Consider the following 15,955-nt stretch of genomic DNA (forward strand, 5'->3'; position numbering starts at 1 on the left):
GCTCCAACCAACCCCCACCGCCATTAGCGCACCACCACCATCAACCTCCCTTGGCTGTCAAACACTGCCCCACCCATTGCCCAAAACCCAAATAACCTCCCTTTACCTTGTACTTTTCAAATCCAATGCTAATATAACTCAATTTAAAAGGAGAACCCCTTCCCTCTTTAAGGAAGGCTATATAAGAAATTACTTCTTCAAACCAATTTCTCAAGCAATCTGAACATCACTGTCATCATCTTTCAAATAATCTAAATGATTTGATAAATGGAAGGTAAACTCGATTCATCCCCCAATCCCCCATAACCTCTAAGTGAACCATACTAAACATTAGGAACTAAAGACTAGCAAACTGGCTTGCTATCAGCATAAATAGCACTACAATACTTAGGGCCTATTCTGATTCACAGAATTGAACTGGATTAAACTAAACTGAACTGTTTATGAGATAAGGAAATTAAGAACTGAACTGAATTGAGCTACCCTTAGAATACTACTACATAGAATTGGGAGCCAGATTTAAGATGGCTGATATAAATGGCAAATCAAACCTTACAATTTGTCCGCCTTGTAGGCTGATGATATGCTTCAGGATGCTGGTAAGTGGTAAGATAGGCCTGCAAGCAACCAGAGGGGCTGAAACAGCCATCAATGAGCTACTTTCCCTTAGGGGCTTAGATCGCAAAAGTAGATTGGGGGCGGGCATCTCAAGAGCTTTCAAGGCTGGCATTTTTTTGAATAAGTGGTTTTAGATTCAATTAGCCGTTAATGCTCTTCTTGTGTTATCTTCCTTGTGAACAAAGTAGTTATTTCAGAGCCATTTACTTTCGTTCAAGTTTTGCAATCAGATCACAAAATGAGTACACAACAAAGACTCAAAACTCTTCACAGGAGAGGATCCATTCATTTGAGTTAACCCATTATTAATCCCCAGCTGAAATTGATGATTCTGACAGCTGTTCAGTGTTCACAAAATTCATTAGCAAATAATCTCTATAATAAGCATTATTTTCCGCAACAGAAAAACTTGACCTCATAGCAAACAGCAAAAGGCGGTGCTTTCAGCATCAAAATGTATGCAAGGTACTGATGGGGAATAGAGTAGCCCAAACCCCATAAATGTGATAGAGTACACATCAAAATCTCAGAGATATTTAAAAAATTTCTAATCTGATATAGTGGAGTTCGGTTCATTATGATGACAATGCCTGCTGCACTGCTTCACTAACTTCCTTTGGTGGTTTGTCAGCATGGATGTTTGTCACAACATTTTTCCGGGAATAGTAATCAATAACCTGTAATGAAGCACAATTTAAATCAAAAACAAGTGAAGTAACCTTCTCATTAGACAAGCACAAATCCACCTACAAAAAGCACCCACAAGCAAATATTGGAAATCTTCAATACACAACCAGCTATAATCACAAGGTTTATACTAGCAGCCTGAAACAGTATGCCATTAGTGAAGTTGAGTAGCAAGGAGCTATACGGCAATGTAATGGTGAAATGACCCAATCATCCAAAATGATGGTCACTATGTCTATAATGAACAGTCTACAAATCTGTCAGAATCCTTTTAAACTAATGATTTTTTTTTTTTTTTTTTTTGAAACCTTTAAACTAGCAACAATTGTATCAGTGGGGTTAGCAACCTTGTTCTTGTGGAGAGAAGTAGAACAGGGAATTTATTAAACATGGTAAATTAAGACTCATTTATCTTAAGTTTCAGCTCATGCACCCCACATGGATTGATAACACATGTTTTCCATACAGAAGATAGAGGAAAGAACAAAAACTGATACTTCTGCACACATTAAGCTACATCTTTAAATGATATTGATCAAATTCAATTAAATTAGAAAATAGACTCCAACAACTTTCCAACAATATATTCAGAATTTTGGATATAAAGTTATGGGCAAAAAAACTCACTAAGGCACCAACTAGAACAAATGTTGACCACAAATCCTAATATCTAAGTGAAAAAACTCCCAGACACATACATGTTCTTTTCCATATTCCAATAAAAAGACTATATGAGGTGAACATTCCTTTCATCAACATACCAAACATGTCTATGACCCCATACCACAATCATACTTAACACATAAGAACTCTTCACGTTCTTCAAATAATGGTTTGTGAGTTCTCTTGAATACTCAAAGGTGCCACCTATTAGCATTGATCCTGTTCAATTTCAGCCCAAAAATTTTCACTCAAACAAAGTCTAAGACCATTTTTTATAGCCCATAACTTTTATCTTCAATCAGACATATTTCATTGGAAAGCTATGGAAATCTACTTTCCAATTCAATGGAATTTACATCAATATCATATTTATATTAAAAGACACACTTAAAGTGTAGAGGGCATCAATTATCAATCCTTGCACAATTTTAGTACATAATTTCAATGTCATTCATCTTAAAACATACTTCCTCCTTTTACATATCAATTACCTTGAAACATACTTCTTCTATCAATACTTGCAACATTTTGACTATTTCACTATTTTTGAATAACTTTGACATGTTGGATAATTCTTAATATCTTCATAAAACCAATTTCATATTATTGTTACTAGTACACTTTAGATATAAATGGTCAACATAGTGCATTGGCAAAGGTAAAATCAAACAATTGCAAGTCAATCAACCAATCAAAGCCTTAATCCCATAAGTAGGGTCGGCTACAATTAGACTAGCTAGATCTTTTGGATAGTAGATCCAAGAGTTAACAATTAGACTAGCACAATGTGTTTGAATATTTGAGAAGACTTCCTAGCCTTCTACAAAAAAAAAAAAAAAAAAAAAAAAAAAAAAAAAAAAAAACTATTCCCACTAGTTTTTTTATTGTCCTTGAAATGGAGGTTTGTTAATTATATCAATGTAAACATTTAAGGGAGAGCAAATGTTCACAAATACACTTGTCTAGCTATCGCATCTGCACCCTCTCATGTTATTACATCATATAAATAAGATACAAAAACTTAACGGCAGAGGAATTAATATTATACAAGCCTGTATTCAAAAAATATTTTATGGAACGATTCCTAACAAAAACGATAGTAAAGTCAATAAAAAGCCATGAATCACATCAACTCAAACTTTTGGAAAGGATGTATATTAGTGAAGTCGTGGTTGGCTGCCAACAATGCAACATCCAAGCCTACCATGTACCCCCTTGCTACTTACTAAGTTACGTGTATGCCCAATGCATGTAGTTGTGTTTAGCTACCAGTAATGAAACAGCAAAGCCCACCATGCACCCCCTAGCAGCTTTAAAAGTCAATAAATGGCATGTAATACAACTCCTTATTGTCACTCATATATACCATTGACCAAAAGGATTTACTCTGGGCCCCAGTATTCTATCTCCTTTAAACCATGGTCATTCGTAATCTTGCACCCAACTCTAACCTTGTAGCTCCTACCTCTCAAAATCTATAGGCTCAGTTCCTCTAATAATTTTCTCCATTCTTCACCACTCCTTAATCAGCACAATAAGGCAAGGTTTATGCAGTTCATACAATAATCATGCCATAACCATTGCTTATTTTCACTGAAAGGAAGTTAATTCTCTCTCTTCTTTCACCCTCTTCATTCTTGCTAATTCTCTTGTTGTCCCTTGTTTTTGTTCAATTTGTCAAAAGTAATATAGGTAACTTATATATCTTTAGTCAATTAGGTTCAGTTGGTTTCACAATATTAATAATCTACACTGCTTATACATTTTCTCTCTTCGAAATGCTTATAGCAATATCAATATGGAATCTAGATGCTTTGGTCCAAAAGTTGTACAAATTTGTTACGAAATATTGATTTATTTTTCAAGCAAAATAAACTACATGAACATGTAAAGGCCTCTAACACCTCATCAGAAGATCAGAAGATGTAGCCGCAAACAGAAATATCAGAAACCTCAGATTCATCCACCAGAAAACATGTATATGAGCCTTCTAGGCTCCCACTTTATATCTTATTTAATTAAATATTTGCTTTGGGGTAGTGGGAAGGGGATTGATAAAAAGAAGATAGGCTTACTGGTTCAGTTTGTCGGTGGAAAGACTCTAGCCTAGACTTCAGAACTGCAGCAGTGTCATCTTTGCGCTGAATCAAAGGCTCCCCAGTCACCTAAAGCAAACACAAAGAAAATGTCATACAAAGAACAGTAATTCTTAGTGGAATTGCTGAAAAATTATAACACACAGATATCATTCACAGAAGGCTTTGTTTGAATATGATACGCTTGAGCTAGTTCACAAAATCAGGAAACAAACATTCAGATAACAAGTTTAGATTTTTAAAAAAGATGATGTACATCAATAATTCCATATAGTATGCACAAGGAGGAATAATCTGTTTTGCATCATCAAACATCAAAAGTCCAAAACCATTAAGCATAGGCAATGCATGGGATCATCAATCAAAAAGTGAAAAATATTTAATCCAATGTCTCACATCATCCACTCCTTGTACTTTTGGAGGAGCAAATTTGGTGTGGTAGGTACGACCACTTGACGGATGGATCCAACGTCCAGTGATTCTTTCCTCCAAAATGGTATCATCGATAGCAAAGTTCAACACTTTGTCAATCTTAGTTCCTCGCTTTTCAAGCATCTCATCAAGCTGCATCAGTAAAGAAAGGAGAATAATTTAATTTCCCTTATGTTGAGCCAAGAAAGTCAATGACAAGAACGGGAAGATTTGATTCAAGCCACTACACTAAAGAATAATTGGGCCTACCTTTTCTGCTTGGACCACTGTCCTTGGAAATCCATCAAGAATAAATCCTTTTTGACATGAAGGCTTCTTTATTGCTTCATCAATGATCCCAACAACCAAGTCATCAGAAACGAGTTCACCCTGCGTATTGTAAACCATGATATAAGTTTCTTTATTTGGCTTCTCCCAATCAGCAGCACATATCAGTTACATGACAAAGCATGAAAACGACAACACGGCAAACATTATCTAATATACTACCTTGTCCATGGCTTCTTTAGCCTTTACCCCAAGAGGAGTTTTGGCGGCCACTGCAGCTCTCAGCATATCGCCAGTAGCCAGATGACACAAGCAGTATTCATCCTTAATGATTGGTGACTGAGTACCCTTACCCGATCCAGGGGGTCCTGAAAAAAGTACAACATGATTCAGAAAAGAATGTTTCAAACTCCAGCCATTCAAAAAAACAGCTATATTTTGAAAAATTATAATAATGATATTCTCAATATTATAACAGACTAGGAAAGATTGGAACTTTGGCAAATTTTTGGGCTCAGTCAAACCAGCTCAAATCAAAAACCAGATGATTTCCAGTTTTCCACACACTGGGGGCAGCCCATAAAGATTTGTAAAGCAACTAACATCTGTCAGCAGAAAATTGTAGTGCAGAATTTCTTTAGCGAGGAATTTTACGAGGAGAGACCAACCAGTGGCAATCCACTTTCATATACCAAAATTCAGCAAGGCAAAATCAAAATTCAAAAGTATCAAGAAAAAATACTATCAAATTGCAGGGAACGACAATGTATTTGTTGTTCTTATCTGCTTTATCAGGAAAAACATATTAAACATATTATCGTATTTAAAAAATCAACAAAGCACGAAAGCAGAACTGAAGGGGACAGTTCTTCCATTTGTTCTATACTTCTATTCATCAAACATAATTGGCTTGTTAAGTACACACTATAATCACTTTCATCTTCTATCGTTTTTTTTTTTATATTTATAATTACTTTATCAAACTTTCCTGGCGAAAAACAGGGAAGGCCTTAGAGTGTGATCAAGAACATAGACATAGTACAGAAAATTTTGATTTTTTTTTTCTATTGAGCATCATATATGATGACAAACAAACCCCAATGAAGTTCTCAATTGACATTATGTCCAATGCTTTCCAAACCATACATAAATCTAAGGGTAACAGAAATGTCCCATTCCAGCAAAACTCACCCCTTTACCTAACCGAACGAACTTGATGCAATCTAAGTACAATTACAACAACGCACAACAGCTTTAATCCTCGTATAATCGAAAGGACTCTGATCATCTTAATATATATATTTCCTTTTAGGTTGAATTAGAGGAAATTCACATCCAAGAGATGAATCTAAATTGAAGGAAAAATTCATTAAAAAAACAAAAGGCGACCGCCTACATTCCAAAGGGATAAATACGAGTCGTAATGTTGAATAATCCAATGCATCTACTTTTAGCCAGCAACATTATATATACATTATCTCAAACAGAAACCCATCTCCCTAAGAAACAAATCTATTTGTTAAATTGCTATGTCTAATAATCAAGTGAGTAATTTTGGTGACATAATTGCAAAAACAAATTGAATTCAAAAGCCCTAAAATACCACACTAATTAAAAATGCAGTGTAAACTTTAATCATACAAAGAAAGCTCTAAACTTTGACCAAATCTCACCCAAAAATATAAAATTAAGCAAAACCCAAATCACCAAACAAGCGAAATTCAACTCAAAATCAAAATTACACCCAAACATAAAAACCCAAAAACAGATCTTTAAGCAATGAATTAAAAACCAAGCAAAAAGATAATTCATAGAATTAATTAGATCTGAGAATATAGAAAGAGAAAAAAGGAGTACCAACGAGAATGAGGCGTTTGTCAGGCTTAGAAGAACATTTCATACGGCGAAGAAGCTCAGACATGAGATCAAGAGAAGGGACATCTTCCAAATTAGCCGCCATTTTTGTGGGTGTAGTTTTTCTTCAAAAACTCAACAACAAAGAAGAAGAAGAAGAAGAAGAAGAAGAAGAAGAAGAAGAAGAAGGTGAGGAAGAGAAGAAGTTGTCTGGTGGAGAAGAAGTTGGAATAAGGGGGTTTGGTAAAATACAAGTAGAAAAATTGGGGAGTTGAGTTAGTGATTTTTCGGACCTACCAAAGGTTTTTGAGATTGCGGCCTCTTTGGGGGTTTTTCAGGTCAAATTACGATTTTGCCCTTCTTACACTTTGTTCAGTTGTTCTACAGTTCTACTAGTTCTTTTCTTTATATTTAAGCAATCTGCCAACTTTGATCTTATGCTAATATAATTGTATTATTCAAGTATTAACTTTTATGGATTTTACCTTGTGAAAATCTCATGTGTTTTGTTTAGTTGACCAAATTCACATGAGATTCATCTATAATAATAATACTACTAATTCACTTATTCACATGCATGAGATTCATCTATAATGATATTACTACTAATTCACATGAGATACATCTTGTTTGGTTAGGTATACTTTTAAATGAAAATGGGTTTGACTCGATTTGATTCAATTCATATTGGTTGATTTTTTTCAAAGCTATTTCATGTTAAGTGTAAGGGCGTAACTGAGAGCTTGTTGAGTCTTGTTCTCTTCACCTTATAAAAATAAGTTTAAGGTCTAATAAGTTCAAATAAATTAAGATAGATAAGTTACAATATGGTCTAATAAGTTCAATAAGTTACAATAAGGTCTAATAAGTTGAACAAGTTCCAATGAATTTAAAAAGATTTAATAAATTTCAATAAGTCCCCTTCAAAAAAAATAAAATAAAAAAAAAAAATAAATCAATAGTTCTAAGTCTAATAATAATAAGACCTAATAAGGTCCAATAAGTTCTAATAAGTTGCTATTCAAAAAAAAAAAAAAAAAATTATTCTAATAAGTTCAATCGGGTCTACTAAAAGTTCTAATAAGTTTAATAAGGTCCAATAAGTTATACTGTAATAAGTTCAATCACGTATACTAAAACTCTAAAAGTTCCAATAAGTTTAATAAGGTATAATAAGTTCAGGTCTAATAAGGTGAAGAGAACACACCTTGAATTGGAAAATTTTCAAAGTTCTGTTCATTCCTACAAAAAAATTGTTGAATTAGACTACTTGAAAAGGTTTTGATCAGATAAAACTCTAACGTCTCTCCTCTCTTCTACACCTTAGCCTCCATTATTAATTTTTGAAAGACAAGGTGGAAAGTCCCAATCTTTGGGCTTATTTGACGTTGTTTTTTTTTTTTTTTTTTAGTTTTTAGTTTTCAGTTTGTTTTTTTAAAAAAAAAAATGTTCCCACTTTTCTGTTGTCAGTTTTCAAAATTATCATAATTTTAATAAGTTTGACTAATTTTTGATTCATTATATGACATACAAAGTTAGTTAATTAAGTATATTTGTTTGGGAAGCGTTACAATGTAGGTGGTGGATGTTTTTTTTGTTTTTGTATCACTAAGATACGGATTTTTACGAACTTAAGGCTTGTTTGGCATCATTTTTTGCTTTCAGTTTTCTGTTTTTTTAAAAACTAAAAACCAAAAACAGGAAACAAGAAAAAGGTGTTTCCACTTTTTTGTTGTCAGTTTTCAAAATTATCATGATTTTAATCAGTTAAAATAATTTTCCATTCATTATGTGACATATATAATATACTTTTAAAAACCAAAAAACCAAAAAACAGAAAACCACAGTGATGCCAAACGAACCCTTAGTTTTTTTGTTTTGTTTTTGTTTTTGTTTGTTTTTGTGTTTTTTTTTTTTTTGGTTCCTCAACTTTAGAGGAACTTGCCTCCGTCAGGAAAAAAAAAGATGGAATCACTCTCTCTCCGTTTTTAAATACTAGCTGCATTTCTCCATGCGCCGAGTCGTAGGAGAAATTGGAGAAAATAATAAAATATGGAGGTAGTGGGGTTGGTGGAAAAATAAAAAAATTGTAAAAAACAAAAGTAGTGGGGAAATTGGAGGAGAGAGAATATGAAATCAATAAAATATGATTTAGGTTGGGTCCACTTGGTGAGATAAATGAATTAAATATTGTAAAATTTTTCTAAATAAGAAAGTAGAACACGTATTAAAAAACGGCCAGAAAAGGAAAGTGGAGCAAGTATTTAAAACCGGAGGGAGTATGAGACAACGAAACAAGAATGTATCAAATTATTATATCTTTTTATTTGAATTCATAGTCTTACCTCGATCTAACTTTAAATAATGAAAATTAGTGTCATTTGAGATTTCTTTTTTTTTTTTTAAAAAAAAAAAAAAAAAAAAAATTAGTCAAAAACTTCTTAAATTAGATTTAGACCTAACCTCTTGAGTTTAAGGGCTTGTTCTGATTGACTGAACTGAACTGAACTTATTGGAGCTGAGCTGAATCGAACAAAATTGAATATTTTATGAGAGAAGAAAATTATGATAATAACTGAACTGAACTAAAAATAAGCTGAAGAGAACAGAACCTAAGTTGAGAAAATACACAATATTTAAAAGGACTGATAGTTATACAAATCGAGGTGCTTCAAAAGTCAAATCCAAACTAGATCTAAGAGAATAGGTCCAATTTTCGAGTTGAAAATTAAAATTTTGGTTCTTTGTTCAAGTCCTAAACCTTTACCCAATTTTGAACTAGAGCAATTTCTAATTTAGAATTATGCATAAAAAAAACATACAAAATTACTTCCTCTGCTCTAAATTATTCATAAGCCCTATTTTTTAGGATGTTGAGTCTATATTAATATACACTAGATGTAAGCCCGACTGCCCGATCATTCATTAGATATATGGATAAAATTCCTAATATCATAAGATAATTTTTTTAATTTTAACACTAATGTTATCTTTTGTTGTTTTATTTATTTTATGTGATGCTTGGATTTAAAACCCCAAACCTTCTTCACTAATTTTGCTTATGTGACAGTTTAACTTTTTAACACAAAAAAGAAATGACAATTCTCGTTTTTGTAGACCAAAGTAAGTCTTTACCTATGCGTTTATTTAATATAAATTCTTAAATCATATTCGTCACTTTTACTTAAGTGGTGAGTAAATTTTTTAATTCTAAAATAAATTATTTTTCATTCGACAAAATAAGACCTTTTCCTATGTGGCGCGTTAAATACTCCCGAAAAATGCTTACTTTACTTTATTTATATATATTAGATTTTCTAAATATTGGTTTCTTTTTTGCAGAATTTAATAAAAAAAAGGTATTAATTTTCAGTTTAGACAGGTTTGAAGTGGAGGTAGTATATTCCTTTCTTTCACCTTTTTTTTTTTTTTTTTTGAAAGAACTTTCTTTCACCTTTTACTTGCTTGTTACTTTAGTTACACATTACGAGTAATATCAAACATCGCATTTAACAATAATCCCCACAAGACCAGTAAACTAACTGACAATAACCCGTTACAATTATCAAAACTTGTAATAATAATAATCTCATCAGTTCCTACCTTACGATCAAAACAAAGAGGGACTAACCACTACATCCTTAAATGGATCAACCATAGATATAAGCAATTTCCGATGCAACCGAATCAGAATCCGGTAAACCCAGGAAACAAAACATACTGTAACTGTTTATCCTATTCATTCTTTTGACTTCTTCTTTTTCTTCTTGCTCTCGCTTACAGCTAATACATCCTCACCATCATCTTTACTCTTTTTCTTCTTCTTCTTGATAGTTCCATCTTCCTTCTCTTCTGCAACAGCTTGTTCTTGTTCTAATCTGCGCTTTTCTTTCTTCTTTTTCTTCTCAGACTTGCCCTCTCCATGATCTTCTTCAATGTCTTGCTCCTCCTGTTGCTCTCCTTTCTTCTTTTCTTTCTTTTTCTTCTTCTCCGACTTTGTTTCTTCCAATCCACTACCATTTGTGGCAGCAACATCGTCATCCTTGAATTTCTTTTTCTTACTCTTTTTTACAGCAGAGTCAGGTTGATCATCCAAGTCCATTTCGTCATCATCTGTGCACATAAACATACCATTGACAGGTTAGTAGCCTTAACATAAAACCACTACTCTAAAGTGAATCAAGTCCTCAACTATGATAAATAGATTACAGGACAATATCCTCTAACCTCAGGAATCTCAAAATTCAGAATCATACAAGAAAACCATCTGATACTCACCATCCTTTTGGGTTTCAATTGCTGATTTCATGACATCAATATTTTTCCGAGGTGCAACTCCCTTGTCATAGAAGTCAAGTCGCTCCTCTACTTGTTCACGTAGCTTTTCACCAAAAACAGTAGAGCCCTTCTCTGTATTGATACAAACATATATCAAATTCAAGAATTAATTTGCACCCTCCATGGCTTCCTCCAAATGTAAATAACAATTTGCAACCAAAACTAACCTGAGAAACAGTCAATACGAGAGGCAATGGAACACTTGTTTGCAAGATAACGTGCCATCCGGCCCTTGTTCCGAGAAGATGCCCGACCAATGAAAGAAGAATGGAATATCAGACCATACTTGGGTGTGTTTCCTCGCGTCTTCAGGGCCCTAAACAAAACGTAATCAATCAGATACATTTCTGATGCACAATAATTCTTATTACTAGCAAACAACAAGAATATCACACAAACTGTCAAACTTCATATTTTCCCAAAGGAATTATACATCAAACTAGTGTAAAACCAACCAAACTAGTAGCTTCCTACAAAAAATATGCAAAGATACCAGGAGTACCAAACATCACCAAGGATAAGTATTTACCTGAAGAGTGCTTTCTCAGCACCAAGAATTTGCAGGGTGGAAGAAGGGCACTTTGCCAGATTTGTAAGACTTCCAGCATGGGAGATCAATCTAGCTCCGACCATCTCACCAATCAAAGAAGTCAAGTTTGGTGCTATGTCGTTCATTTTTGTTACCAAGTAATCATAAAGCTTCCTCCTATACTCAGAAAGATCCATTACTCTTTGAGCAAATTGCTGGACATTAATCAAGTCAATGGGAGATAATTCTTGTCCTGCAGGAAAACCAGTGCTATTAGGATGAATTTTCTGCATCTCGTCATTTTCAAATGCACAAGTGAAACAAAAATTGACAAACAATTGAGTGTATTTACCCATAGATGCTTTAGCAGCTTCAATAATCTCTTTTGCTTTATCTTCATCACCAACAACTTCAGTCAGCTCAGACAGCTTCTCCTCAGACAACTCTGACTTGTTCTCAATATATTTGGCCAATTTAGCATAAAGATAGTTGTCATTGACTATCTTAACTAGTTCAGGGAAATGCCATGAATACCACTCTCTGCATTAAAGAGGGTAAAGAAGTTTTTATGAAGCCCTGAAACTATTTAAAAGAAAAAAGGCACAACGCAGTGTAAGTAGCATATGGCTAACCTGACTCTCATTGAAAATGAGTTAACATCTTTGTCAAGGGTGTCAAGAAGAAAGATAGCTTGTATAACCATGTTGTCGACACGATTAACATTGAACTTGACCTTTGCTCTGCTGTAGCTGTGTCCTAAACCCAATTGAGATTTCACTAAATCCCCAGGCTACAAAAAATGGGAAGTGCAAAAAATTTAAGACAACTATATCCATAACCAGCAAATAAAAACAAGCTTATCAGAAACTGGGTGCAACTGTACAACACAAAGCCCCAAAAGAAATTAGGAAAGGAAAAATTCACAACCTTAAGATTCTTGATGTAATGTTCAAAGTGTAGACGAACACCACGAAGAAGCTCCAACATAAACTCATTACTTCTGCACGAAATGTTAGTCCCTTCAGAAATACTGGCTCCAAGTTTAGAGTCTGCTACTCCAACAATAAATTCCTTGGCCTTGGAATTTTGAAAACTCAGCTCCAAGAAATTTCTCAACTCATCAGTCATAATACCTGTTTAAGCACAATGTATGAATTATATTACCTCCAGACTCCTAAAACAATAAAGCTAACAAGCCGATTACAGCGCAAACAAGGTAATTGATGAACAATAAGCTGAAGATTCAGCCATTACCCAAAATTACAGAATCACATCTTCCTAAGCATAAAATTTTCAAAAGCCAAACTGACAATCACAGCTATATGTTCCATTATAAATTCAAGCACTCTATACTTGACAGTAAATGGGCACTTTCATATTACATTTTACACCAAATTCATGGGAAAATTTCACAAAATAGCAGTCGGATACCAATAAACACATACAATACTTCACCTTAAAATCATAATACATCAAAACCCAGAAACAAATTCTACAACAAAACCCAGAAACAAATTCTACAACAAAAACCCAGAAACATTTCAACAACAAAACTGTCAAAATAAAGTAAAATTTACAGAAAGAAAGAAAACCCACCTTCAGAAACAGCATTGCATTGATTAAGAGCATCAAGAGCAGATTCAAAGGGCTGAAAAGCAGTAAGCTTGACAACTTGACCAAAGCGATTAAGGTCAGAAACAGAGTTACGCACGGCTTCGGTGTTCTGCCCAATTTCATCTAAACCTTCAGCGTTAAACAACCCATACCCAGATGAGGATTCGAATAGCAAATACGTCTTCATTGATACTTTCTCTCTCCTCTGCTCTTTCACTTTCTCTCTCTTCGCCTCCTATGTTGAAGAAGGAAGAAGAAATAGAGAGAATGAAGGTGGGGTGTTTTTTAGGGTTTAGGGTTTTCGTTTGATGGCTGAAGTGGGGTATTGACGTATTGTGTGTATTTTTATTATTAAGTAATAAGTTTATTTTCGGAAAAATGAAAATAAATAATCTCACCCGCTCAATCTTTTCAAAACAATCCCGTTCTTTCAATTATTCTAAAATAATCACATCTTTTAACTTTTGACATAAATCTTCTTTAAATGATCCTTGATCGTTACTAGTTTTCTTAAGTTCGTTGCCTCGTGTCAACTATTAAGAGGTCTATTTCATTTTTAATTTGAATGGCCAAACGACCACCCCACCCCGACCCCTGCACCAGCAGGCTTAACGACCACCCCTGAAACCCCATCCTCGTCTCCCCTTTCTTCGAGGTGGTGCATAAATGGTGTTGCTTTGGGGATGAGGTTTTTTGCAATGTAGGTCCTAACACTAAAAAAAGCCATATTATCAGTTCAATAGTAATTTTGTTCGGGACTGCAATGGTTGTCAAGTTTTCAAATACGCCTACAACAAATCATTAGACCGTTTCTCTGAAAATATTGTATATTTCGGCAATATAGAAGGGAAATGTACCACATTGCAAGATCTATACAACGATTGTAGCTGTGATGAAAAACACTTTTATTTGATTCAATTTTATGTATTTTTAATTAAGATTTCATTTATAGATGTACGAGTATGACTTGCTAACGAATTGATTTGTATATATAAAAAAAAGTGTTTTTAAGTTTGTTAATATTGATTATAGGATAGTATGAGCTAAGTGATGTTTTGCCATGGTAGCGATTTAGTGATCACATTCGAGGTACATACACGTATAGAGAATATTTCAATACATACGTATAGCATCATGTTAGGAATGATTTATTTGGTATCGAGAATAATTTATTTAGTATCAAGTATGTAGTTTCATATGGTAGGATTGGTTTGTATGTTTGGGATTGGTTGAATTGTGAATGGAGATATTGTATGATGATTTAATTATGTTATTCCAAGCATATTGGCCGAGTAAGAATATGTTATATATGAGCCTTGACACTCGTTGAGCATGGGCCATGATTTTATTTTAAGGTATGAAAATGAGCATGTTTAATTAAACTAAGGGGTCGTTTGGTTCGCATAGGGTAAATAGAATGGGATAAACAAAGGGATTCGATCAAAGAGAATGGAATGAAACTCATTCCATATAGGCATATAGCATGTTGTTCACGAACACCACCACACAACGTTAACCCCCTTTTCCTTCACTTTCCCACTTCTCCAGCTACCCCACCGCCCAACCACCACCTTGTCGGCATCCCCAGAGTCGCACCTCCACCACCCCTCCCCTCCCCGAAAAACCTCCACCCGCTCACAAACCCTAATTATCCATCATCTCAAACCCCACAAAAACCCTAATTATCCGAATTCGCTCATTGGTTTTCCGGGAAAGGAGATGTTTTCGAGGGGAAGGGAGGGATGAGGGTGGTGCGACAACCTCAGGCTAGGGGTAGGGGAGGTGTGGTGGCAAGGTGGTGGATGTGCAGTGAGGGTAGGGTAGAAGGGTGGTGGCTAATGTAGGCATGGTGGTGCAATGGTGGCTAAGGAAAGGGAATGGAAAAGTCTAGGGGGGAGGGGGTGGGAATCAATGTAGAGGGATTTTGAGTGAACTCAAAAATAAATGGATAAAGAGAATGATTAAAAGTGACAAATAAATAACAACAAAGGGAATGGGGCCTGTTCATTCCCTTTCCCTTGATTATTAACCACAACCAAACGGCCTCTAATAGTTAATTTCGTTGAAATATTAAGAAAGAATTTTGGCATGGTTCATATAATTTTTATTGATGTCTTTATGCATGCGAAATTGAGTTAAATTAAAGAGGGTGCTAATGCACAATTAATGAACTAATTTATTTAGCATCTTTGGACACGAAGTAGAGGATTTTAGGTGCATTTTGTAAGGTCGATTGCCTTTCTTACCAATTCTTAGATTTCTCTTAACCAAAGTGTATGGTTCGGGTATAGTCATTTCGGGTTTCAGGTCAGGTTGGGTCATTGCGGGTCAGTTAACATTCGGGTCAAGTATTGGTTAGGTTGGGTCATTTCGGGCATGATTCGGGTAGGTATCGGGTTGGGTCAATTTTGGGTCGGGTCATTTCAAGTCACACTATTTTCTAGTCATATTCAGGTCGGGTCAAAATCAGGTCAGGTCATGCTTGGTTTGTTTCATTTGTGGATTAAGCTTAAATCAATAATTTTATATTTTATTGTTATAATAAGAACTATCAATTCGATTTATAAGCTTAGCTTCAGTTGAAGATGAACAATTTGAATTATTTTTGGCACCAAACATTTTTAGTTCAATTATGAAGTAATTTTAGTTCAGGACATTTCGAATTTGGGTCTGTTCGAATTAATTTCGAGTACCGGGTTTGCTCGGGTTAATTTCAGGTCGGGTATGAGTAGGGTCAAGTCATTTTCAGGTCGATGATTTTGGGTCAATTTCGGGTCATGGATCGAGTCATCAGGTCAGGTCAGAATTGTCAGGTTTAGGTAGTTTGTTATCTTAAAAAAAAGGAAGGCTAGAGAAT

At 34.5% G+C, this 15,955-nt stretch overlaps 2 protein-coding genes across 2 annotated transcripts; both read right to left on the bottom strand.

Annotated features, from left to right (window-relative positions):
* Positions 1 to 1,036: 1,036 nt before the first annotated feature.
* On the bottom strand, positions 1,037 to 6,847 carry LOC145597924 (adenylate kinase 4-like). The gene is made up of 6 exons (XM_081654196.1): positions 6,621 to 6,847; positions 4,986 to 5,131; positions 4,746 to 4,865; positions 4,461 to 4,628; positions 4,044 to 4,133; positions 1,037 to 1,295 (listed from the first exon to the last, which is right to left on the bottom strand). Exons 1-6 carry the CDS (start codon positions 6,721 to 6,723, stop codon positions 1,194 to 1,196), a joined length of 729 nt encoding a protein of 242 aa, XP_081510322.1. The 5' UTR covers positions 6,724 to 6,847; the 3' UTR covers positions 1,037 to 1,193.
* Positions 6,848 to 10,108: 3,261 nt separating this feature from the next.
* On the bottom strand, positions 10,109 to 13,395 carry LOC145598839 (nucleolar protein 56-like). Its single transcript, XM_081655234.1, has 8 exons — positions 13,081 to 13,395; positions 12,412 to 12,617; positions 12,117 to 12,274; positions 11,837 to 12,024; positions 11,485 to 11,737; positions 11,123 to 11,271; positions 10,896 to 11,027; positions 10,109 to 10,730 (listed from the first exon to the last, which is right to left on the bottom strand). The coding sequence occupies exons 1-8, from the start codon at positions 13,283 to 13,285 to the stop codon at positions 10,357 to 10,359; spliced, it is 1,665 nt and encodes a 554-aa protein (XP_081511360.1). The 5' UTR covers positions 13,286 to 13,395; the 3' UTR covers positions 10,109 to 10,356.
* Positions 13,396 to 15,955: the final 2,560 nt, after the last annotated feature.

This window comes from Chenopodium album, chromosome 20, assembly GCF_948465745.1.
Source record: "Chenopodium album chromosome 20, dcCheAlbu1.1, whole genome shotgun sequence".
Classification (NCBI taxonomy): Eukaryota; Viridiplantae; Streptophyta; class Magnoliopsida; order Caryophyllales; family Amaranthaceae; genus Chenopodium; species Chenopodium album.